The sequence below is a fragment of the Anomaloglossus baeobatrachus genome, chromosome 5 (assembly GCF_048569485.1).
Source record: "Anomaloglossus baeobatrachus isolate aAnoBae1 chromosome 5, aAnoBae1.hap1, whole genome shotgun sequence".
NCBI lineage: Eukaryota > Metazoa > Chordata > Amphibia > Anura > Aromobatidae > Anomaloglossus > Anomaloglossus baeobatrachus.
The window spans coordinates 587,995,412-588,021,399 of NC_134357.1; the positions used below are offsets into that span (position 1 = coordinate 587,995,412).

A 25,988-nucleotide genomic window follows, 5' to 3' on the forward strand; every position below is an offset into this window, starting at 1 on the left:
AGGAAACTGAAGCTATAGCTGGGTGGCCAGGAGGGTAAGTGTGCCGTCATCTCCACCTGGTAAAAGGGACAGTACCGTGCAGTAACGCCGGTAACCGCTTTACAGTGCCCCCCCCCTTATGCTCCCCTTTTTACAAGCCTGAAAAAAATCTTTTCAGGACATGATGGGCATTAATGTTCTCCTTGCGCTCCCATGACCTCTCCTCGGGCCCAAACCCCATTCAATCAACTAAAGAGAGTTTTGCCTTTCACCTTTTTCAGAGCAAGGATGCCTTTTGCCTCAAACATGTCCTCCGCACTTACTGATGAAAGAAGGGTACCCCGATTTCTAAAGTAGAGGCTCAGGACAACAGGCTTGAGGAGAGACACATATAGGAGTTGGCGTTTCACAAGGAGGCCAAAAGCTTCAGCTTATAGGACACAATGTTAATCTTTTGAAGCACCTCAAAGGGACCAATTAAGCGGAGACCCAACTTGAAAGAAGGCATCTAACGGCGGACATATCTAGAAGAGAACCACACCTTGTCCCTGGGATGGAACAAAGGAAATTCATGTTGCCTTTTATCCGCATGCTTTTTCATCCTGATGGGGGACAGCTTCAGGGATGCCTTGGTCTGCACCCTGACCTGGTCAGGCACCACAGAGTATTGCACCCATGCTGGGGCAATGCTTCCAGGTAATCTCCAAAGGCCAGGATGAGGTGCACACACAAACACATAGTGACCAGGTCTCCCACACCATTAGAAGGGGTTAACTTTCAACTCCCATCAAGGGGTGTGCCAGAGGCTGGTTGCTAGCAAGCAGGGCATACAGGAAGGGAATTAGGAGCAAGGAGTCTGGAGCAGAGTGTGCAGGAGTGTGGAAGGGAGCAGAGGGGCTCTCATGCTAGTCAGGCCCTGCGGAATGTGGTAGCTGAAAACGGGGGAGAAAGGGTACCTGTGGGTCAGCCTGAAAGACACCTAGAGAGAGACGTGGCTGAGTAAGGGGATCCCTGGTATTCCAGCACGCAAGGGGAGACAGGTCCCCAGAGCAGACAGCTAATCATCCAGAGCTGCTCAACCTTCAGGTGGGGGTACTTCAGGCCCTCACCACCACAACACAGAGTTCGAGCCAAGCAGCAATCAGGAGGCCCATAAGGGGACAGGGCCAGAAGCTATCCCACCAAGGTCACGCTGCCGGCAGATGGGCCAGAGAGGGGAGCGGGGTTGAAAACAGCTTCCCTGGAAGAATCCTACCATACTTCAAGTAAGGGGTCCTCCCAAACAAAAGGAGTGCAAGGAGGGCGAGTGGACAGCCACCCTCAGAACGGCCTTCTGGAATTCCTGGTTCCACCTGGTTATCGCAGTGTCACCCGGGCATCTCACAGTGACCACCAAACAGTGAGTAAACACGTTAAAAGACTTCTTGGACTGTGTTTGAGTCATTCTGCGACCTGTGGTCCCACACACTTACACAGGGCCCTGGGGCTTGCCTCACTCTCGGGAGGCCACTACAACTGACTGCACCCACCATCAGCCCCAGACACCCCTTAATCTGCAGTGACGGTCACCCTGACCGCAATACCGAGAGTAGCGTCACGAAAATCAAAAGAGAAGGTTCCCTACCTGTGACCAGACCGTCCCGTGGAGTCCCTGAAGGTAACGCACCAGCCCGCTGCAGCAGCCCTGGGCTCCACATGATTATTATAGGAGAACTCCGCCTATGGTAGAATCTTGATCCAATTGCCGTGGTGTTCATTGACAAAGTGCCATAGGAAATTTGTCAAAACAGATGTGAATTGTATGCTTCTATTGGACACAATGTGGAGAGTAAAGCCGTGCAGGCAAAAGATGTGCTGAATGAAGTGTTTGGTGTACATAGAAGCAAAAGGAAGACTAGACAACAAAGTGAAGTGGGCCATTTTAGAAAACCTGTCTACTACTACCCAGATGATGGAGCAACCAGAGGACACCAGTGGGTCATTGATGAAGTTCATAGATATGTATTGCCAAGGAGCGGACGACACAGGTAGAGGTTGTAGTCGCCCAGCCGGAAGGATCTTAGGGGTCTTATTACAGGCACACGAGAGACAAGCTGAGACAAACTCTATAACCTCTTTACACAGCATTAGCCACCAGTAGTGCTTTGAGATAAGCAGAGTTATCTTTTTCTGACTGGAGTGACCGGCCAGCTTAGAGGAGTGACCAAACTGCAACACACACTTCCTGTCCTGTCCGCCTCTGCCATAAACGTTTTTCTGGATGATACCCGAGACACGCTTCCTGGATCTATGGTTAGCATCTTCAAGGGCTGAATAATGTGTTGAGGGTCTTCCTCCTGGCTACTTGACAGAAAAGACCTGGCGAGTGCATCCGCCTTGACGTTCTTTTTGGTCGGCTGGAAATGTAGAACAAAGTCAGAATCAGTGAAGAACATCGGGCATGGCGCAGATTCAGCCTTTGAGACGACTTTAGGTAGGCCAAGTTTTTGTGGTCAGAGTAGATGACAACGGGGAGCACTGCTCCTGCCAGTAGGTATTTGTCACGTTGGGTTTCGGAAAATACCAGGCAAATGACGAAAAGGGATCGTAGGAAGGAGGGGAACCCTGTCTCTAGGGAAGGGGAAGATGGTGACTCTTGATAAAACCTTCCGCTAGCCCCTGGCTCACCTGAAGTTCCTAGATCAGTTCCACACACGAGGATACCTAGACCCTAGCTGACACTGAAATTAACCCTAGGAAGTGACCAGATGGAATGAGCACTAGTCAACCTCACTAAGTGCTAAAGAACATAAAGCAAAAACAAAGATGGGAACACAAACGGACAACTTATCTCTAGGATGACTTTGGGAAAAGTACAGCAACAAGCTTCACAGCATAGGAGTAGTTCTATCACCTGCAACAAACCAAGGTGAAATGCAAGTATACATAGACACAGGGAGTGGAGATAAGGATTAGCAGTTGAATTGCCAAGGTGTCCGCAGGGTCCTAAAGGGGAAAGCGTTAACCCTGACAGAAGATACATGGAACTCAATTCACATTAGGGAAGAAAGAATGAAATATCAAGGAGCAACATGCGCAGCAAAACGCAGCGACCTTCTGCAGCCAAACAGTACAGGGTTGTCGTCAACCGTGACAGTTTTGTCATACCTCCAGAGCTATCTTCATCACCAACAATTCTTCAATTGACTAGTTGCACTCAGGAGCAGAGAAGGCCATGGAGAAGAAGCAGCAGATTGCCCTCTTACCGCAAGCCGACTTCTGCGTGAGAATAACACTGGCCCCAGAGGACAAAGCATCCTTTTCCAAGAAGAACTGTTTCTTAATCTCCGCCCTATGCAGCACCGGACCCGATAAGAATGCCTGCTTGACGGCGATGAATGCACTCCGCTTCAGAAATCCACATCTTAGGATGCGCCCCCTTGTGAGTCAGGGCCATGATAGGGAAAATTTGGGACAAGAATTGCGGAATGAATTGGCAGTAATAATTGGTGAAACCCAGGAACCGCTGAATCACATTCACTCTGTCAGGACAAAGCCACAATTCAGAACCGCTGACACCTTCTCTAGATCCATCATAAAACCGGTGTCAGAGATTATGTAGCCCACGAAAAGAAATGTAGTGCATTCAGAAAGGTACTTCTCGAATTTATCGTATAAACTTCTCCCTCAAGCTCTGTAGAACCTGGCCAACATTCCTCCTGTACGTTGTCAGATTGGAAGAGATTACAGGAATGTCATCCAGATACACCACTGCGCATGAGTAGAGCAGATCTCCAGAAGATATGGTTCACAAATTCCTGGAAAACTGACGGAGCATTGCTGAGCCCAAATCGTATTAACCAATACTCCTAGTAGCTGTCATGGGTATTAAAGGCAGTCTTCCCTTTGTCTTCTGACCATATACGGACAAAGTTGTATGCACCACGGAGGTTGAGCTTGGAGAAGATTCTGGAACCTTGGAGATGGTCGAACAATTGTGGTATAAGCAGCAGCGGATACTTATTCTTTACCTTGATTTGGTTGAGACCTCTATAATCTATACAGGGGTGCAGGGAACAATCCTTTTTCTTTACAAAGAAGAACTCGTTCCGGCCAATAAAGAGGATTTTTGGATAAATCCCCTTGCCAGATTTTCCTTGATTTACTCTGGCATTTCTTGGGTTTCTGCCTGGGACAGAGGCTAGACACGGCCGCAGGGAGGTGAGAAACCAGGAAGTATGTCGATAGCGCTATCATGTGGCCTTTGTGGAGGTAGAGTGTCAGCCTCCTTCTTGTCAAAGATGTCAGCGTTAAGCGGGCTTTACACGCTGCGATATCGGTACCGATATCGCTAGCGTGGGTACCCGCCCCCATCTGTTGTGCGGCAAATCGCTGCCCATGGCGCACAAAATCGCTCAGACTCGTCACACATACTTACCTGCTTAGCGACGTCGCTGTGGCCGGCAATCCGCCTCCTTTCTAAGGGGGCGGTTCGTTCAGCGTCACAGCGACGTCACAGCAGCGTCACTGAACCGCCGCCCAATAGAAGCGGAGGGGCGGAGATGAGCGGGACGTAACATCCCGCCCACCTTCTTCCTTCCCCATAGCGGCCGGGAGGCAGGTAAGGAGAGCTTCCTCGTTCCTGCGGCGTCACACGGAGCGATGTGTGCTGCCGCAGGAACGAGGAACAACTTCGTTACTTGTGCAGTAACGATAATTGAGAATGGACCCCCATGTCACCGATGAGCGATTTTGCACGTTTTTGCGACGATGCAAAATCACTCATCGGTGTCACACGCAACAACATCGCTAATGCGGCCGGATGTGCGTCACAAAATCCGTGACCCCCAACGACTTTGCATTAGCGATGTCGTTGCGTGTAAAGCCCCGTTTAGCCGAGCAAGCGGATGGCAGACCTAGAAGATTTCAGGGCATCACTGATCATCAGGCGGAATCGACTGGAATGAGACATTTTTCCTGACAGGGCTGACCTCATCTAAGTGGATCTCCAGTCCAAGACAGACTTGTTAATCTGAAGACACAGCAGACCCAATAGCAGAGGTTGCGAAGGCCCTGCAAATTTATGCAAGGTGATCTCCAATGAGTGCAGCATTTCCACCTAGAGCTCAACTTTCTTGGTGACAAACAGGATAGCCTTCGACAGACGTTTTCCATCCAAGGATTAAACTGCTATAGGAGCTTGAAGTCATTGGATTGGAATCTGTTACTGATCCACAATGGCTTGTTGAATGAAGTTCCCAGCAGTACCAGAGTCAAGATAGGCCAACTCAGTGAATCGAGTGCTGCCACATGATACAGACGCAGATATGGATAAGGACAGAGAGAACTTGCTCTCACCTAGGGTAGCCTCTCCTACGGACCCTAGGCTTGGAAGTTTACCAGCTTTAACCCCTTCACCCCCGGCCACTAAAACACCCTAATGACCGGGACATTTTTTGCAATTCTGACCAGTGTCACTTTGACAGGTTATAACTCTGGAACGCTTCAACGGATCCTGGGGATTCTGAGATTGTTTTTTCGTGACATATTGTACTTCATGTCAGTGGTAAATTTAGGCTGATATTTTTTGCGTTTATTTGTGAAAATTTAGGAAATTTTGCAAAAATTTTGAAAATTTCGCAATTTTCAAACTTTGAAAATTTAAGTCTATAAATCTGAGAAATATGTCACACAAAATAGTTACTAAATAACATTTCCCACTTGTCTACTTTACATCAGCGCAATTTTCAAAACAATTTTTTTTTTTCGTTAGAAGGGGTCAAAGTTCATCAGCAATTTCTCATTTTTCCAACAAAATTTACGAAAGAATTTTTTTTAGGGACCACATTACATTTGAGGTGACTTTGAGAGGCCGAGGTGAAAGAAAATACCCAAAAGTGACCCCATTCTAAAATCTGCACCCCTCACTCTGCTCAAAACCACATCCAAGAAGTTTATTAACCCTTTAGGTGCTTCACAGCAACCAAAGCAATGTGGAAGGAAAAAATGAAAATTTTACTTTTTAACACAAAAATGTTACTTTAGCCATAAAATTTTAATTTTCACAAGGGAGAAAAGAGAAAGTGCACCCTACAATTTATTGTGCATTTTCTCCTGAGTACGCTGATACCCCATATGTGGTAAAAATCAATTGTTTGGGCGCACGGCAGAGTTCGAAAGGCAAGGAGCGCCATTTGAATTTTTGAACACAAAATTAGCTGCACTAATTAGCGGACGCCATGTCGGGTTTGAAGACCCCCTGAGGTGCCTAAACAATTGAGCTACCCCACAAGTGACCCCATTTTGGAAACTAGAGCCCTCAAATAATTTTTCTAGATGTTTGGTGAGCACTTTGAACCTCTGGGGGCTTCACAGAAGTTTATAACGTTGAGCCGTGAAAAGAAAAAAAAAATGTTTACCACAAAACTGTTGCTTCAACTAGGTAGCTTTTTTTTTCACAAGGGTATCAGAAAAAATGCACCATAAAATGTATTGTGCATTTTCTCCTGAGTACGCAGATACCCCATATGTGGTGGAAATCAAATGTTTGGGCACACGGCAGGGCTCGGAAGGCAAGGAGCGCCATTTGAATTTTTGACTGCAAAATTAGCTGCATTCATTAGCGGACGCCATGTCGGGTTTGAAGACCCCCTGAGGTGCCTAAACAATGGAGCTACCCCACAAGTGACCCCATTTTGGAAACTAGAGCCCTCAAATAATTTTTCTAGCTGTTTGGTGAGTACTTTGAACCTCTGGGGGCTTCACAGAAGTTTATAACGTTGAGCCGTGAAAAGAACAAAATAAAATTTTTATCACTAAACTGTTGCTTCAACTAGGTAGCTTTTTTTTCACAAGGGTATCAGGAAAAAATGCACCATGAAATTTATAGTGCATTTTTTCCTGAGTACGACGATACCTCATATGTGGTGGAAAGTAATTGGTTGGGCGCATGGCGGGGCTCAGAAGAGAAAGAGCACCATTTGATAGCAAAATTGGTTGGAATCATTAGCTGATGTAATGTTGCATTTGGAGACCCCCTGAGGTGCCTAAACAATGGAGCTCCCCCACAAGTGACCCCATTTTGGAAACGAGACCCCTCAAGGAATTAATCTATATGTTTAGCGAGCCCCAAGGGGCTCCACACAAGTTGATAATGTTGAGCCATGAATACAATTTTTTTTTTCACCACAAAACTGTTACTTGAACCACGTAGCTTTTTTTTCACAAGGTTATCAGGAAAAAATGTACCATAAAACGTATTGTGCAATTTCTCCTGAGTACGACGATACCTCACATGTGGTGGAAAGTAATTGTTTGGGCGCATGGCAGGGCTCAGAAGAGAGAGCGCACCATTTGACAGCAAAATTAGTTGGAATCATTAGCGGACGCCATGTCATGTTTGGAGACCCCCTATGGTGCCTAAACAGTGGAGCTCCCTCACAAGTGACCCCATCCCCTCAAGGAAATTATCCAGATGTTTGGTGAGCCCCTTGCACCCCCAGGGGCTCCACAGAAGTTGATAACATTGAACCGTGAAATTTTTTAGTTTTTTTTTACCACAAAATTTTTGCATCAACCAGGTAGCTTTTTTTTTTTTTTTTTTTTACAACAGTATCAGGAAAAACTGCACCATAAAACGTATTGTGCAATTTTTCCTGAGTACACAGATACCTCATATGTGGTGGAAATCAAATGTTTGGGCGCATGGTGGGGCTCAGAAGAGAAGGAACGCCATTTGACTTTTCAAACGCACAGACGCGGTGCACTGATCCGGTGATACGGAAAAAAAGAAAAAGTCACGCCAAAAATTGAGCAGGGATGCAGATCCGTTATCTGCATCCCTGATCAGCACTCGGTGGGACGCACGGACGGATGCGATACAAAAAGCGTCGGGGATACGGAAAAAGTCGCACCAAAAATTGAGCAGGGATGCAGATCCGTTATCTGCATCCCTGATCAGCGCTCGGCGGAACGCAGGGACAGATGCAATACAAAAAGCGTCGGGGATACGGAAAAAAGTCACGCCAAAAATTGAGCAGGGATGCAGATCCGTTATCTGCATCCCTGATCAGCGATTGGCGGGACGCACGGACAGACGCGATACAAAACGCGTTGGGATACGGAAAAAAAAAAGTCACGCCAAAAATTGACCACGGATGCAGATCCGTTATCTGCATCCATGATCAGTGCTCGGCGGGACGCACGGACAGATGAGGTGTAAAAATGGACAGGATACAGGGGAAAAAAAAAAAAAAAAGTTATACTCACAGTACCCAGAGGAGTAGCAGGAGGAACAGAAGGCAAGCGAGATAGACATCTGTACAGGAGCAGCAGGCAGGACGTTGGACAGATCAGCAGAAGACCCAGGAAGAAGGACCCAGAGATGGAGGCAGATGTGATCGGGCCAGTGAAGAAATCGGACGACCCGGTGAAGGCAGGTAAGAGGACGTCAAGGGGAGAGCAGAGGGGGTGCGGGAGAGCAGAGGGGGATACCGGAGAAGCAGCAAAGAAGGAAGGAAGCAGAATAGAGATGACAGAGGAGGCAGGCAGATCGCAGGGCGAGCAGATCGGGATGTCGGGGGGCAGATCGGGGCGTGGGGGGGCAGACCGCAGAGGGCACGGGCAGGGGCCATAACGGGAGCGCGCAGGGGCCATAACGGGAGCGCGCACGGGCTGCAAGGGGAGTGGAATACTCACGTGGAGCAGGCGCAGAAGCGGTGACATCAGCGGTGGCGTGGTACCACAAGTACCAGCCACTCCACGCTGCAGACATATTGGGGGAGGGCTCACAGGCCAGCACAGGCTTGGGGAGGGCGGCCACCCGCAGATCAGACCGCCCCACTGCACACTGATTGGAGTGATTGCGCGTCATAGCACGATCGCTCCAATCAGTGCTGCAGGGTTGGGGGCGACATGTTTGAGATCCACCTATGATCTGCTGTACCTTCTACGGCATCTCATAGCAGGATCTCATAGTATCGCACTAATTCGGGCATTATTTTTTGACTAAATCAGTGCGAATGATGTGGTTGGCGGTTCAGATTTGAACAGCCAATCACATCGATCGTCGATGGGTGTTGGCGATGCCACCCCCCCTGGGGTCAAGCAAAGGTCCCCTGCTGTAAGAAACAGCAGGGGACATCATTTGAAAGCCGTTGCTATGGCCACGGCAATCAAATGAAGTTTAGGCAGTAAAATTACGTCCCTGGTCGTTAAGTCACGATAGGACGTAATTTTACTGCCCGCGGTCGTGAAGGGGTTAAAGGGTAGAAACATATGCAACTGCGTTGCAACCGTTCACAGGATTAGGCTTTGCCAGGTTCACAAGATCTACCTCCATTCGCTTGGAGGAAGCAGCAGGAACTGCGTATCACAACATGATGGGTCTCTGTACGTTAGGAGCCAGTGGCACTGATCTCTCACAGTTCACCTCTCTAGAGCGTTCTTGGAACCTGAGATCGATGCAGATAGCCAAAGATACCAATTTGCACAGGGAAGATGGTACAATACGGCTGGCTAATTCGTCCTTCTTTCTTCTGGACAAACCCTCCCAGAATGAAGCTACCAGCGCCACATTATTCCAGCCAAGTTTGGAGGACAAGGTGCGGAAATCAATGGCATAGTGGCTTATGTTGAGAATTCCATGGCAAGGTTTAAGGAGTGAAGATGCTGCCAAGGAAACTCAACCAGATTCTTCGATTTATCTTGCAGAAGGCTCCCTGAAAGGTTTGCAGGTCCAAGACAAACTAGATAGCAAGATACCACTGTACGTGGAATAAAGATTCCTGACACCACAAAAGTTGGTATAACACAATAGCAAATAGGTGTATAATACAGAAAAAAGACTTAAAATATAACTTTTAATAGATTTATGTAAAATGACCTAGGTCCATTCTCTAAAAAGACACACTAAACGAACATGAAGCATTACACAATGGATCACCAAGCTCAAATGGGTCCAAGTGTATGCTGTGGCACAATAAAAGGGCACTGACCCCAAACTGTGTACTAGACTAGACCCACTATACAGTTGTCCTGTTAAAGGACCAACAGTTGTCCCATTCTAGGACCAAAAGACCTCAATTAATCTCCAACTCACAATAAAGAGATATAAAGTTTCATAGACCTATGGGAACCGCCCATCAGGTGAATGTATAACTAGATACAGGGCCAGTACATATAAGTAACACACTGAAGAGAGCTGCCTTCATGAAAATATTTATCAATCACTCATTACATTATGTAATAAAAGAACGCTCTCACCCATGTGTATAGCTGTGATCCCAGCAGGATTTCCCACATTCATAGAATCGGATGGTGTAAACGCTCCCGACGCGTTTCTTCTGGGCAGATTCATCAGGGGAGCAAAACCCTTATGCACTAAAATTGCGCCAAAATCAGCCATATAACATGGTCACCGCTTGCTGGGCACTTCCAACAGTCCTCAGTTCATCTGTGGTTAAGCACACTCCCAGGAGACCTGCATGGCATGCACAGGTCCTGGAAGACGGTGGCAGGGACCGGGCCATGGAATCCACCGTTGGGCAGCTAAGAAGGTAAGTATGTAGGGACGCTGGTAACAATGTTACAGGCTATATTATAAACTATATCCTTCAATCTATATATATATATATATATATATATATATAATTAAAAATATTTTTTATTCTTGACAGATGACTGTACCAGGAGATTAGAGGCACAGCTGACATCTTCAATTTTTAAAGCAGATGATCTTGATATCACACAAGATATAACTGAAGTGAATGCCTCTATTCTAGATATACCATCATCCCTTCACAGCAAAGATCTATCATCCGATTCTTTTAAACAAGTCCAATCTTCTGATTTATTGACTATTAAGAAAAATAAAAGTGCTCTTACAGCAAAGAATCCGTTTTCAACTTCAGAATATGGAAAAATCCATAAAAAAATTCACACAGGGGAGAAAAGATTTTCTTCAGAGTCTGTAATGATCCAGAGCACTGACACAGGGGAGAAGCCCTATTCATGTTCGGACTGTGGGAAATGTTTTATCCAGAAATCAACTCTTATTACACATCAAAGAACTCACACAGGGGAGAAGCCATATTCATGTTCGGACTGTGGGAAATGTTTTATCCAGAAATCAACTCTTATTACACATCAAAGAACTCACACAGGGGAGAAGCCATATTCATGTTCGGACTGTGGGAAATGTTTTATCCAGAAATCAACTCTTATTACACATCAAAGAACTCACACAGGGGAGAAGCCCCATTCATGTTCAGAATGTGGGAAATGTTTTAGCCGAAAATCACATCTTCTTAGACACCAGAGAACTCACACAGGGGAGAAGCCTTTTTCATGTTCAGAATGTGGGCAATGTTTTTCAGAGCATTCAAGTCTTGTTATACATCAGAGAATTCACACAGGTCAGAAACCCTTTTTATGTTCAGAATGCGGGAAATGTTTTTCAAATAAATCAAATATTGTTACACATCAGAGAACTCACACAGGGGAGAAGCCATATTCATGTTCAGAATGTGGGAAATGTTTTGCAGATCATTCAAGTCTTGTTATACATCAGAGAATTCACACAGGTCAGAAACCCTTTTCATGTTCAGAATGCGGGAAATGTTTTTCAAATAAATCAAATATTGTTAAACATCAGAGAACTCACACAGGGGAGAAGCCATATTCATGTTCAGAATGTGGTAAATGTTTTACAGATCAATCAGATCTTGCTAAACACAAAAGAATTCACACAGGGGAGAAAAGATTTTCATCAGAGTCTGTATCACTGGTATCGGTACCCTTTACATTAAATTAGTATGGAAACACATTTTGACTCACCTGTGGTATATCACAAATGAGAACCTGTAATTGTCAGTGTCCATATGATATGAATTAGCCAATGAATGATGACTTCAGTATTTTTAAAAAAAAACAACACATCTTAGGCCCTGTAACTTTGTCACGATGGTGAAAACAAAGGAGTTGCCTGAAAACATCAGAACTGCTATTATTAGCAAACACAAGATTTCCAAAGGGTATAAGGTTATCTGCAAAGACATTGGTATCCCAGTTTAAACAGTGTGCAATGTTATTAAGTATGGTAAGCATGGAACCATCAAGAGCCTCCAGGGACTTGTGGAAAACACTGTAGGAAAATTTACAAGAGATGTCTTCTGGTGCGAATGGTGGAAAAACCACCATGTCAAACAATCAAAGACCTGAAGACCAACCTGAAACAGTCTGAGATAATGGTTTCAACAAGTACTATATGCCACACACTAAAACAAGCAGAGGTTTATGGCCAAAGGCCAATGTAGAAATCATTTCTTAAGAAAAAAACATAAAAAGGAAAGACTGAACTTTGCTAAAGAGTATATTGACAAACTACACTCCTGAGAAAATATTCTGTGGACAGATGGTACAAAAATACACCAATAAAGCTTTTAAAGAAAATAACACCTTACAAATCGCTAAGCATAGTGGAGGATCCATAATGCTGTGGGGTTGCCTTGTTACGTCTGATACTGGAGGCCTTGACCTTATCACAAGAATCATGAAATCAGAGAAATGTCAAGAGATTTTCGAGGAAAACGTCCTACCCAGTGTAAGAAAACTTGAGTCCTCCAGCAAGACAATGACCAAAAAGCACACAACCAAAAGTACACAGGAATGTGTGAAAAAGAAAAAATTGTCTTTTAAAATGGCCAGCAATGAGTCCTGACCTCAATCTTGTTGAAAAACTTTGGAGTGAACTGAAATCTGCCATTGGGAAAAGGAACCCTGCAAACATTCAAGAGCTTGACCAAAATATATGGAAAGAGTGGGAGAAAATACCAGAGGAGAAGTGCAAGAAGCTTAGAGATGGCTACAAGAAATGTTTGGCTCATCAATGTGAAAGGGTATGCAGCCAAGTATTAATTAGGGGTGCAACCAAGTATTAATTAGGGGCCTTTATTGCTGCACATGCTGTTTATTCTGTTTCTTCTTTGAAATTGCAACATGTAAGTGACAAACAATGTTTTATTGTTGTATTACTTTGGACCACTAATTAAAACATTCTGCGGATATAACTTTTCTACATTTCCATTTATTTCTGAAGATATTGTACAGTGTATGAAAAAATGAAAAGGTGCTAATAATAGTGAGCAGCAGTGTATATGGCAAACTGAGCAAGAAAACACAAAAGAGACAAAATAAAGGCAAAGTAAAGAAGGGAAAGTACGTTAGAAGTTACATTAGATTATAATATATACAGTTACTAATAGACGTCTGTTTTCTAAAAATCAAATAATAAGCAATATTCCATATGTATTGTGCATTTCACATTATTTATATACTAGCTGTACTACCCGGCTTCGCCCGGGTTAATAACTGCTGTTAACAAAATAGAATGTATTAACAATAATGTATTCTGCACACAAAACCACAAAACAAATAGATAGAAATGTAATTATTTAATTGTTGCCTATATTAACCAATCAGAGCTCAGATTAATGAACTAGCAAAATAGAAGCTAAGCTGTGATTGGTTGCTATTGGCAGACTGATAAATCTCCAGGCAACAGAAAGCCCTCCCCCCTGACAGTATATATTAGCTCACACATACACATATAGACAGGTCATGTGACTGACAGCTGCCGTATTTCCTATGTGGTACATTTGTTGTTCTTGTAGTTTGGCTGCTTATTAATCAGATTTTTATTTTTGAAGGATAATACCAGACTTGTGTGTGTTTAGGGCGATTATGTGGCGAGGTTGGTATATGTGTGGTGAATTGTGTGCTGAGGGTGGTATATGTGTTCAAGTACGTGGTACTGTGTGGCGCATTTTGTGTGTGTGTTCATATCCCCGAGTGTGGTGAGTATCCCATGTCAGGGCCCCACCTTAGCAACTGTACGGTATATACTCTTTGGCGCCATCGCCTCATTCTTTAAGTCCCCCTTGTTCACATCTGGCAGCTGTCAATTTGCCCCCAACACTTTTCGTTTCACTTTTTCCCCATTATGTAGATAGGGGCAAAATTGATTGGTAAAGTGGAACGCGCGAGGTTAAAGTTTCACCTCACAACATAGCACCCGACGCTGCCCGGGATAGTAACTGTCTCTCTGTTTCTCTCCCATTCTCTGTCTGTCTCCCCCTCTGTATATATCTCTCTATCTCTTTGTCTGTCTGTCTCTTTCCCTGTCTGTCTCTGACTGTCTCTATTTCCCTGTCTATCTATCTGTCACTTTCCCTGTCTGTCTCTTTCCCTGTGTCTGTCTTTTTGTCTGTCTCTTTACCTGTCTGTCTCTTAACCTGTCTCTCTCTTTCCCTCTCTTTCCCTGTCAGTCTGTCTCTTTGTCTGTGTTTGTCTCTTCGTGTCTGTCTCTTACCCTGTCTATGTCTGTTTCTTAGCCTGTCTGTGTCTGTCTCTTTTCCTGTCTGTATCTGTCTCTTTCCCTGGCTGCATTGTGACATGCCAACATTCCATATAAGGGCGTGGCTGCGCATTCTTCTGAAGTTCTGGCTACACTGTGGCTCCCAGCTCCATTCGCTTTAATGGAGGCAGGTTTTTTGGTGAATAACTGTAAAGAGCGGGGTTAAAATTTCCCTTCAAAACATAGCCTATGACGCTCTCGGGGTCTAGAAGTGTGCGTGTGCAAAATTTTGTGGCTGTAGCTGCGACGGTGCAGATGCCAATCCCGTACCGTCCCATACACACACACACACACACACACACACACACACACACACACACACACACACAAATTCAGCTTTATATATTAGATTTATATATTCACTATATGGACAAGAGTATTACAACCCTCCCTCCAAAATACCCAACATTCCTCCTCCCTCTTCTTCCTAACTCCCAATCTCAGCGATCTGCCATTCATTACAGTTAAGGCCGCTTTACACGCAGCGACATCGCTAGCAAAAGCACCTGCCCCCATCGTTTGTGCGTCACAGGCAACTCGCTGCCCGTGGCGAACAATATCTCCGGTACGCGTCACACATACTTACCTTACTAGCGATGTCACTGTGGGTGGCGAACAACCTCTTTTTTAAAAGGAGGTTCATGCGCTGTCACAGCGACATCACACAGCGGCCTGCCAATAGAAGAGGAGGGGCGGAGACCAGCCGCATTAACGACACGCCCACCTCATTGCCGGAGGACGCAGGAATGCTGTTGTTCGTCGTTCCCGGGGTGGCACACATAGCGATGTGTGCTTCCTCAGGAACGACGAACAACCTGCGTCCAAAATGAGCAACGATTTTTGGGAAAGGAATGACGTGTCAACGATCAACGATTAGGTGAGTATTTTTGATCGTTAGCGGTTGCTCATAGGTGTCACACGTAACGACGTCGCTAACGAGGCCGGATGTGTGTTACGAATTCCATGACTCCAGCGATATCTCGTTAGCGATGTTGTTGCGTGTAAAGCGGCCTTTACTTTCAGCGCACAATCTCCATGTCTGAACAATGTCTGTAACTTCACTATACTACAATAATAAACATGTTCATATTACAAATTACTATTTCCATCTACCATCCATTCCTTCTTTGTGGGAACATCTGATGTGATCGAGTTTTATAAAATCACTTTCCGCTAAGTTTAATAATTTTTTCATCATCATTGAGAACTGACCCCCTTCTCTATTCCCCTATACACAGATTATAGCGTCTAAGGGGACTTCGATTTTAAATTCTTACTGAATTGTCCCAATAACCTGACACCAGAAACATTTCTCCAATAAAGTATAAGTATCTAAACTAATGTTCTTCATTTCTTCTTCCTCCATTTCCTTTTTGCTGGAGCAGAGGTCAGCCAACCTGTTCCCTCATTATGGCATTAAAGGGAACCTGTCATCAGAAATTTAGCTATAAAGCTAAAAGTTTCCCCCTCTGCAGCTCCTGGGCTGCATTCTAGGAAGCTTCCTATAGTTCTTGTGGCCCCTTTTATACCAAAATAAACACTTTATAAACTTGTACCTTTTCTTATGCAAATTTCGTAAATCTTCCATGGGGGCGGGCTGCCTGGGGTCCGTTGCTGTCCTCCTGTCGATTTACGCCGCCCCGAACGCTGAATATCAAAGCTCAGGACGCCGCCCCTGGGTGCCCGTGGTCCCGCGCATGCGCTGTTCCACTGTAGCGGTGCCGTGCACTGTGTGCACGTGTGACCGCTGGTGACGCTTTGCGCGGGCACGAGGTTATGGGCGGCGCTGTGAGTGTCATCAGCAAGTGCAGCCCATAACCTCGTGACCGCACTTTCCCCTATTACTCCAGCGTTATGCGCAAGCGCTTGCTGGCCCGATGACCGGACGTCACCTCCTTCCCATCCTGCTCAGCAGCAGGAAATAGATGGGAGGAGCGGACAGAGCAGGAGAGCATGACACTCACAGCGACGCAAAGCGTCACCAGCGGTCACATGTGCACACAGTGCACGGCACCGCTACAGTGGAACAGCGCATGCGCGGGACCACGGGCACCCAGGGGCGGCGTCCTGAGCTTTGAAATTCAGCGTTCGGGGGCGGCGTAAATCGGCAGGAGGACAGCAACGGACCCCAGGCAGCCCGCCCCCATGGAAGATTTACGAAATTTGCATAAGAAAAGGTACAAGTTTATAAAGTGTTTATTTTGGTATAAAAGGGGCCACAAAAACTATAGGAAGCTTCCTAGAATGCAGCCCAGGAGCTGCAGAGGGGGGAACTTTTAGCTTTATAGCTAAATTTCTGATGACAGGTTCACTTTAAATATCTTAAACACAAAACTCTTATTACTGCAATTTCTCACTAACAAAGCTTTAACTGTTCATTTTTCCAAAAGTATATCCGTTTTTCCTCTCTAAGGCCTGACATTTAAGCCTATACTCTTGTTTTTTGTTTTTCTTTAGACAGTATGAACTCCTCATCCTTTTCCTTCCTTTCCTCGGTTGTTTACGTCTCCACACAATATTTTAAATACTTTTTTAAAATTCAAATTTAGATTTGAGTGCACATACAAAATTGTGGGAAAAAGTATCATTTATTTTTTTTTTCAAATAGATAATTCTATTTTTTTTTATAAGAGAAATTACGATAAAAAGCCCCCCCCATCCCCTGTTTCCACCTTTTCCCAATCTGGAATGCTGGGGTAAGATTATCTATACAGAGACGTCATGTACAGAAATATTAGGGCTACAGCGACATCACATATTTTATACAGAAGAATAGCGCTGCAGAAGGGGGTGTGGCCTGCTGATAATATAAGAGGCAGGAAGAGTGAGCTCCAACCGCCATCCAAGGAAAATAACTAAATAAGCAACAAATTGGATTATTTTCTTACAGGAGACTTCTGAATATGATCCAGAAATACTGTCGCACATCCGGATCTTCACTTTATACATGTCAAACACACACGGTTCCACTGTGTATACGTCGTGCACACACGGCTCCGCTCTGCACACATCATACAGACACAGCTCCGCTCCTTAAACTTCGTACACACACGGTTCTGCTCCGTACAAGTTGTAGACACACGACTCTGCTTCTTATGCGTTGTACAGACATGATCCCGCTCTGCACACGGCTCTGCTCACATTGTACACACATGTGACACGCCCACGGGGTCAGGGCTTTTCTCATTCTGGGGAAGTCCCGTGGCTTTGCTCCGTACACCTCGTACACACACGGCTCCGCTCCGTACACCTCGTACACACACGGCTCCGCTCCGTACACCTCGTACACACGCGGCTCCGCTCCGTACACCTCGTACACACGCGACTCCGCTCCGTACACCTCGTACACACACGGCTCCGCTCCGTACACCTCGTACACACACGGCTCCGCTCCGTACACCTTGTACACACACGGCTCCGCTCCGTACACCTCGTACACACACGGCTCCGCTCCGTACACCTCGTACACACACGGCTCCGCTCCGTACACCTCGTACACACACGGCTCTGCTCCGTACACCTCGTACACACACGGCTCCGCTCCACACACCTCGTACACACACGGCTTTGCTCCATACACCTCGTACACACACGGCTCTGCTCCATACACCTCGTACACACACGGCTCCGCTCCGTACACCTCGTACACACACGGCTCCGCTCCACACACCTCGTACACACACGGCTTTGCTCCATACACCTCGTACACACACGGCTCCGCTCCATACACCTCGTACACACACGGCTCCGCTCCGTACACCTCGTACACACACGGCTCCGCTCCGTACACCTCGTACACACACGGCATTGCTCCATAGACCTCGTACACACACGGCTCCGCTCCGTACACCTCGTACACACACGGCTCTGCTCCGTACACCTCATACACACACGGCTCCTCTCCGTACACCTCGTACACACACGGCTCCGCTCCGAACACCTCGTACACACACGGCTCCGCTCCGTACACCTCGTACACATACGGCTCTGCTCCGTACACCTCGTACACACACGGCTCCGCTCCGTACACCTCGTACACACACGGCTTTGCTCCGTACACCTCGTACACACACGGCTCCGCTCCGTACACCTCGTACATACACGGCTTTGCTCCGTACACCTCGTACACACACGGCTCCGCTCCGTACACCTCATACACACACGGCTCTGTTCCGTACACCTCGTACACACACGGCTCTGTTCCGTACACCTCGTACACACACGGCTCTGCTACATCCACACTGTCTGTAAACCCCTCCTGACCCCACACATAAACTTCCCCTCATCCAGCACCATGACAACCAGCACAGCAGAGTCCTGCATACACTGAGGAGCTGATCATGTGACCCTGACTCCTCCCCTCCATGTGACATCATCACAGGTCTTGTAAGCTCTGAAGCTTCCTGATTGCCCCGTGAAGGATGGATATGGACAGGGACAAGATGGCGGAGAGGATATTCCACCTCACCCTAGAGATCCTCTTCCGGCTTACTGGAGAGGTGAGAGATTCTGATGACGTCACATTACATCATTCTTATCTATGGGAATAACAGATGGACAGAACTGGAGAGGTGAGGACTCTGGAAATGTCTGGAGTGAGATTTATTACTGTGTCTCTCCATAACCAGGATTACACAGTAGTGAAGAAGACCTCTAGTGAGCGCTGTCAGGCCCCTGTGTCTGAGGGATGGGGAAGACCCCTGAGCCCAATCACGGGGCCTCCACCTCACCCCCCGATACATGAGGCCATCAATGACCAGAAGATCCTAGAACTCACCTACAAGATGATTGAGCTGCTGACTGGAGAGGTGACACTGCTGGGAATGCTGGGACATTATACAGTAACGCTATGAAGGGATCGGGGGTGACGGTATCATTGTATGTGTCAGGTTCCTATAAGGTGTCAGGACGTCACCGTCTATTTCTCCATGGAGGAGTGGGAATATTTAGAAGGACACAAAGGTCTGTACAAGGACGTCATGATGGAGGATCCCCAGCCCCTCACATCACCAGGTAATAGACAGGACTAAATACACACGGCCTATAATTATCTGTATGTAAGGAATGAATTCAGTCCCTGTATGTGTCTCCTCCAGGTCTATCCAGTAAGAGGACAACACCAGAGAGATGTCCCCGTCCTCTTCTCCCACAGGACTGTAAACAAGAAGACCCCGATGTTCCCCAGGATCATCAGGTAGATGGAGAGAAGGTGCCATGAAATCTCCCTATGATGTGTAGACGGCTGTGAAGGTCTTGTGCTCAGTCTTGTTTTATCCTCCAGTATTATATGTGTTATACTTGTGTAATGAGAGCGGTGGAGATGGCAGGATTAGAGCTGATCATAGATGGGACTTCTCCATCTGTCTGTGACTTTTACAATATTTGTTTCAGGGGGAAGATCTGCCCCATATTAATACTACAGAGACATATGTGAGGGGTGATGAGCGGAGTAAAGAGGAGATTCCTACAGATAACCGCCCAGGTGAGTAGTGACCACTAAATGCAGAGAAGTCACAGATTCTTCTCCGTCACCGGCTATGGCTGCTTTATCAGGGTTGTAGTCTGGCCATAGAAAATGGTCACCATTCTGCTGCTAGTCCACATCATACTCCTCCAGAAAATAAAAGTTCTAGTATTTCTTCAAGAAACTCATCTGACAGAAAATATTGGCCCCTACAATAGTTTGCATTGCCGAGAGCTAATGAGCTATAGGCTAAGAGGCACTTTTGGGTTAGAGGACAGGGACAGAGGAAACTGAAGCTATAGCTGGGCGGCCAGGAGGGTAAGTGTGCCGTCATCTCCACCTGGTAAAAGGGACAGGACCGTGCAGTAACACCGGTAACCGCTTTACAGTGCCCCCCCCTTATGCTCCCCCTATTACAAGCCTGAAAAAAATCTTTTCAGGAGATGATGGGCATTAATGTTCTCCTTGAGCCCCCATGACCTCTCCTCGGGACCAAACCCCATTCAATCAACTAAAGAGAGTTTTGCCTTTCACCTTTTTCATGGCAAGGATGCTTTTTGCCTCAAACATGTCTTCTGCACTTACTGATGAAAGAAGGGTATCCAGATTTCTGAAGTAGAGGCTCAGGACAACAGGCTTGAGGAGAGACACATATAGGACTTGGCGTTTCACAAGGATGCCAAAAGCGTCAGTTTATAGGACACAGTGTTATTCTTTTGAAGCACCTCAAAGGGACCAATAAAGCGGAGACCCAACTTGAAGGAAGGCATCTAACTGCGGACATATCTAGACGAGAGAGACACACCTTGTCCCTGGGACGGAACGAAGGAAATTCATGTTGCCTCTTATCCGCATACTTTTTCATCCTGATGGGGGACAGCTTCAGGGAGGCCTTGGTCTGCACCTAGACTTTGGAGAACCCCTTGACAAGAATATCAGAGGCAGGGTTGCCGGAGGTGGTTTCCACAAGGAGAGTGTTTTGGGCTGCTGCCAAGATACGATGAGAAATGGAGAGTTAGGGGAAGACTCACATGATTATTATAGGAGAACTCCACCAATGGTAGAATCTTGATCCAATTGCCGTGGTGTTCATTGACAAAGTGCCATAGGAAATTTGTCAAAACAGATGTGAATTGTATGCTTCTATTGGACACAATGTGGAGAGTAAAGCCGTGCAGGCAAAAGATGTGCTGAATGAAGTGTTTGGTGTACATAGAAGCAAAAGGAAGACTAGACAACAAAGTGAAGTGGGCCATTTTAGAAAACCTGTCTACTACTACCCAGATGATGGAGCAACCAGAGGACACCAGCGGGTCATTGATGAAGTTCATAGATATGTATTGCCAAGGAGCGGACGACACAGGTAGAGGTTGTAGTCGCCCAGCCGGAAGGATCTTAGGGGTCTTATTACAGGCACACGAGAGACAAGCTGAGACAAACTCTATAACATCTTTACACAGCATTAGCCACCAGTAGTGCATCGAGATAAGCAGAGTTATCTTTTTCTGACTGGAGTGACTGGCCAGCTTAGAGGAGTGACCCCACTGCAACACACACTTCCTGTCTTGTCCGCCTCTGCCATAAACGTTTTTCTGGATGACACCCAAGACACGCTTACTGGATCTATGGTTAGCATCTTCAAGGGCTGAATAATGTGTTGAGGGTCTTCCTCCTGGCTACTTGACAGAAAAGACCTGGCGAGTGCATCCGCCTTGACGTTCTTTTTGGTCGGCTGGAAATGTAGAACAAAGTCAGAATCAGTGAAGAACATCGGGCATGGGACAGATTCAGCCTTTGAGACGACTGTAGGTAGGCCAAGTTTTTGTGGTCAGAGTAGATGACGACGGGGAGCACTGCTCCTGCCAGTAGGTATTTGTCACGTTAGGTATGGGAAAATACCAGGCAAATGATGAAAAGGGAACGTAGGAAGGAGAGGAACCCTGTCTCTAGGGAAGGGGAAGATGGTGACTCCTGATAAAACCTTCCGCTAGCCCCTGGCTCACCTGAAGTTCCTAGATCGGTTCCACACACGAGGATACCTAGACCCTGGCTGACCCTGAAATTAACCCTAGGGAGTGACCAGATAGAATGAGCACTAGTCAACCTCACTAAGTGCTAAAGAACATAAAGCAAAAACAAAGATGGGAACATAAACGGACAAATTATCTCTAGGATGACTTTGGGAGAAGTACAGCAACAAGCTTCACAGCATAGGAGTAGTTCTATCACCGGAAACAAACCAAGGTGAAATGCAAGTACACATAGACACAGGGACTAGGGATAAGGATTAGCAGTTGAATTGCCAAGGTGTCCGCAGGGTCCTAAAGGGGAAAGCGTTAACCCTGACAGAGAAGATACATGGAACTCAATTCACATTAGGGAGGAAAGAATGAAATATCAAGGCGCAACATGCGCAGCAAAACGCAGCGACCTTCTGCAGCCGAACAGTACAGGGTTGTCGTCAACCGTGACAGTTTTGTCATACCTCCAGAGCTATCTTCATCACCAACAATTCTTCAATTGACTAGCTGCACTCAGGAGCAGAGAAGGCCATGGAGAAGAAGCAGCAGATTGCCCTCTTACCGGAAGCAGACTTCTGCGTGAGAATAACACTGGCCCCAGAGGACAAAGCATCCTTTTCCAAGAAGAACTGTTTGTTAATCGATAAGAATGCCTACTTGATGGCGATGAATGCACTCCGCTTCAGAAATCCACATCTTAGGATGCGCCTCCTTGTGAGTCAGGGCCATGATAGGGAAAATTTGCGACAAGAATTGCGGAATGAATTGGCAGTAATAATTGGTGAAACCCAGGAACCGCTGAATCACATTCACTCTGTCAGGACAAAGCCACACTTCAGAACCGCTGACACCTTCTCTAGATCCATCTTAAAACCGGTGTCAGAGATTATGTAGCCCAGGAAAATAAATGAAGTGCATTCAAAAAGGTACTTCTCGAATTTATCGTATAAACTTCTCCCTCAAGCTCTGTAGAACCTGGCCAACATTCCTCCTGTACATTGTCAGATTGGAAGAGATTACAGGAATGTCATCCAGATACACCACTGTGCATGAGTAGAGCAGATCTCAGAAGATATGGTTCACAAATTCCTGGAAAACTGACGGAGCATTGCTGAGCCCAAATCGTATTAACCAAAACACCTAGTCGCTGTCATGGGTATTAAAGGCAGTCTTCCCTTTGTCTTCTGACCATATACGGACAAAGTTGTATGCACCACTGAGGTTGAGCTTGGAGAAGATTCTGGAACCTTGGAGATGGTCGAACAATTGTGGTATAAGCAGCAGCGGATACTTATTCTTTACCTTGATTTGGTTGAGACCTCTATAATCTATACAGGGGTGCAGGGAACAATCCTTTTTTCTTTACAAAGAAGAAGTCGTTGCGGCCAATAAAGAGGATTTCTGGATAAATCCCCTTGCCAGATTTTCCTTGATTTACTCTGGCATTTCTTGGGTTTCTGCCTGGGACAGAGGCTAGACACGGCCGCAGGGAGGTGAGAAACCAGGAAGTATGTCGATAGCGCTATCATGTGGCCTTTGGAGGTAGAGTGTCAGCCTCCTTCTTGTCAAAGATGTCAGCGTTAAGCGGGCTTTACACGCTGCGCTATCGGTACCGATATCGCTAGCGTGGGTACCCGCCCCCATCTGTTGTGCGACACGGGCAAATCGCTGCCCGTGGTGCACAAAATCGCTCAGACCCATCACACATACTTACCTGCTTAGCGACGTCGCTGTGGCCGGCGATCCACCTCCTTTCTAAGGGGGCGGTTCGTTCAGCGTCACAGCGACGTCACAGCAGCGTCACTGAACCGCCGCCCAATAGAAGCGGAGTGGCGGAGATGAGCGGGACGTAACATCCCGCCCACCTTCTTCCTTCCGCATAGCGGCCGGGAGGCAGGTAAGGAGAGCTTCCTCGTTCCTGCGGCGTCACACGGAGCGATGTGTGCTGCCGCAGGAACGAGGAGCAAGTTCGTTACTTGTGCAGTAACGATAATTGAGAATGGACCCCCATGTCACCGATGAGCGATTTTGCACGTTTTTGCGACGATGCAAAATCACTCATCGGTGTCACACGCAACAACATCGCTAATGCGGCCGGATGTGCGTCACAAAATCTGTGACCCTAACTACTTTGCATTAGCGATGTCGTAGCGTGTAAAGCCCCGTTTAGCCGAGCAAGCGGATGGCAGACCTAGAAGATTTGAGGGCATCACTGATCATCAGGCGGAATCGACTGGAATGAGACATTTTTCCTGACAGGGCTGACCTCATCTAAGTGGATCTCCAGTCCAAGACAGACTTGTTAATCTGAAGACATGGCAGACCCAATAGCAGAGGGTGCGAAGGCCCTGCAAATTTATGAGGTGATCTCCATTGAGTGCAGCATTTCCACCTAGAGCTTATCTTGCTTGGTGACAAACAGGATAGCCTTCGACAGACGTTTTCCATCCACGGATGAAACTGTTATAGGAGCTTGAAGTCATTGGATTGGAATCTGTTACTGATCCACAATGGCTTGTTGAATGAAGTTCCCAGCAGTACCAGAGTCAAGATAGGCCAACTCAGTGAATCAAGTGGTGCCACATGATACAGACGCAGATATGGATAAGGACAGAGAGGACTTGCTCTCACCTAGGGTAGCCTCTCCTACGGACCCTAGGCTTGGAAGTTTACCAGCTTTAAAGGATAGAAACATATGCAACTGTGTTGCAACCGTTCACAGGATAAGGCTTTGCCAGGTTCACAAGATCTACCTCCATTCACTTAGAGGAAGCAACAGGAACTGCGTATCACAACATGATGGGTCTCTGTAAGTTAGGAGCCAGCGGCACTAATCTCTCACAGTTCACCTCTCTAGAGAGTTTTTGGAACCTGAGATCGATAGCCAAAGATACCAATTTGCACAGGGAAGATGGTACAATACGGCTGGCTAATTCGTCCTTCTTTCTTCTGGACAAACCCTCCCAGAATGAAGCTACCAGCGCCACATTATTCCAGCCAAGTTTGGAGGACAAGGTGCGGAAATCAATGGCATAGTGGCTTATGTTGAGAATTCCGTGGCAAAGTTTAAGGAGCGAAGATGCTGCCAAGGAAACTCAACCAGATGCTTCGATTTATGTTGCAGAAGGCTCCCTGGAAGGTTTGCAGGTCCAAGACAAACTAGATAGCAAGATACCACTGTACGTGGAATAAAGATTCCTGACACCACAAAAGTTGGTATAACACAATAGCAAATAGGTGTGTAATACAGAAAAAAGACTTAACCCCTTAACGACCCATGACGTACTGGGTACGTCATGGATCGTGTGCTGGTAAGCCCCGCCCCCTGCCGCCGGCAGGCGGCGGCGATCCGCGCACATATCAGCTGTTATCAACAGCTGCCATGTGTGCCTGCTAGCCGCGGGTGGGATCGCTTCCACCCGCGGCCATTAACCCCTTACATTTCGCTGCCAAAATCTTGGCAGCGATATGTATATGGGCGCCGCCATGACAGTCACTTACCCCGCCCCCACCGGAAGTCACGTGACATGATCACGTGACTTTCGACGGTGGCCATGGTAGCACAGGGTTATGTGATGACGCCTGTAGCTAACATGACTCACTTCCTCTCAATGCCGGAATACAGCCGGCATTGAAAGTGAAGCAGCAAATCTGCAGTTCTCAACTCTGTAGCTGAGATCTGCAGATAGTGCAGAGCGATCTGATTGCTGATCGCTATAGCCCCCTAGGGGGACTAGTAAAATAAAAAAAAAAAAAAAAGTTTTCAAAAAATAAAAAAACCTAAAAGTTTAAATCACCCCCCTTTCACCCCATTGAAAATTAAAGGGTTAAAAAAATAAAAAATACACACATTTGGTATCGCCACGTTCAGAAATGCCCAATCAAAATATAAAATCAATGAATCTGATCAGTAAACGGCGTAGCGGCAAAAAAATTCCAAACGCCAAAATTACGTTTTTTGGTCGCCGCAAATTTTGCAATCAAAACGTAGCATCTGCGCAAAAATGGTACCTTTTAAGAACGTCGGGTCGAGACGCAAAAAATAAGCCATCACTGAGCCTCAGATCCTGAAAAATGAGAACGCTACGGGTTTTGGAAAATGGCGCAAAACGTGCGCCACGTTTTTTGGACA

General features: G+C 46.4%; 1 protein-coding gene across 1 annotated transcript in view; it reads left to right on the forward strand.

The window, feature by feature from the left end:
- LOC142313164 (uncharacterized) overlaps positions 1-25,988 on the forward strand; it is a 190,579-nt gene that overhangs the window by 127,261 nt on the left and 37,330 nt on the right. Inside the window, exons 14-18 of the mRNA XM_075352152.1 lie at positions 10,635-11,769; positions 12,052-12,055; positions 12,371-12,559; positions 19,488-19,565; positions 19,763-19,853. Coding sequence (XP_075208267.1) covers positions 10,635-11,769; positions 12,052-12,055; positions 12,371-12,559; positions 19,488-19,565; positions 19,763-19,853 — 1,497 coding nt within the window. The remainder of the gene's footprint in view (positions 1-10,634; positions 11,770-12,051; positions 12,056-12,370; positions 12,560-19,487; positions 19,566-19,762; positions 19,854-25,988) is intronic.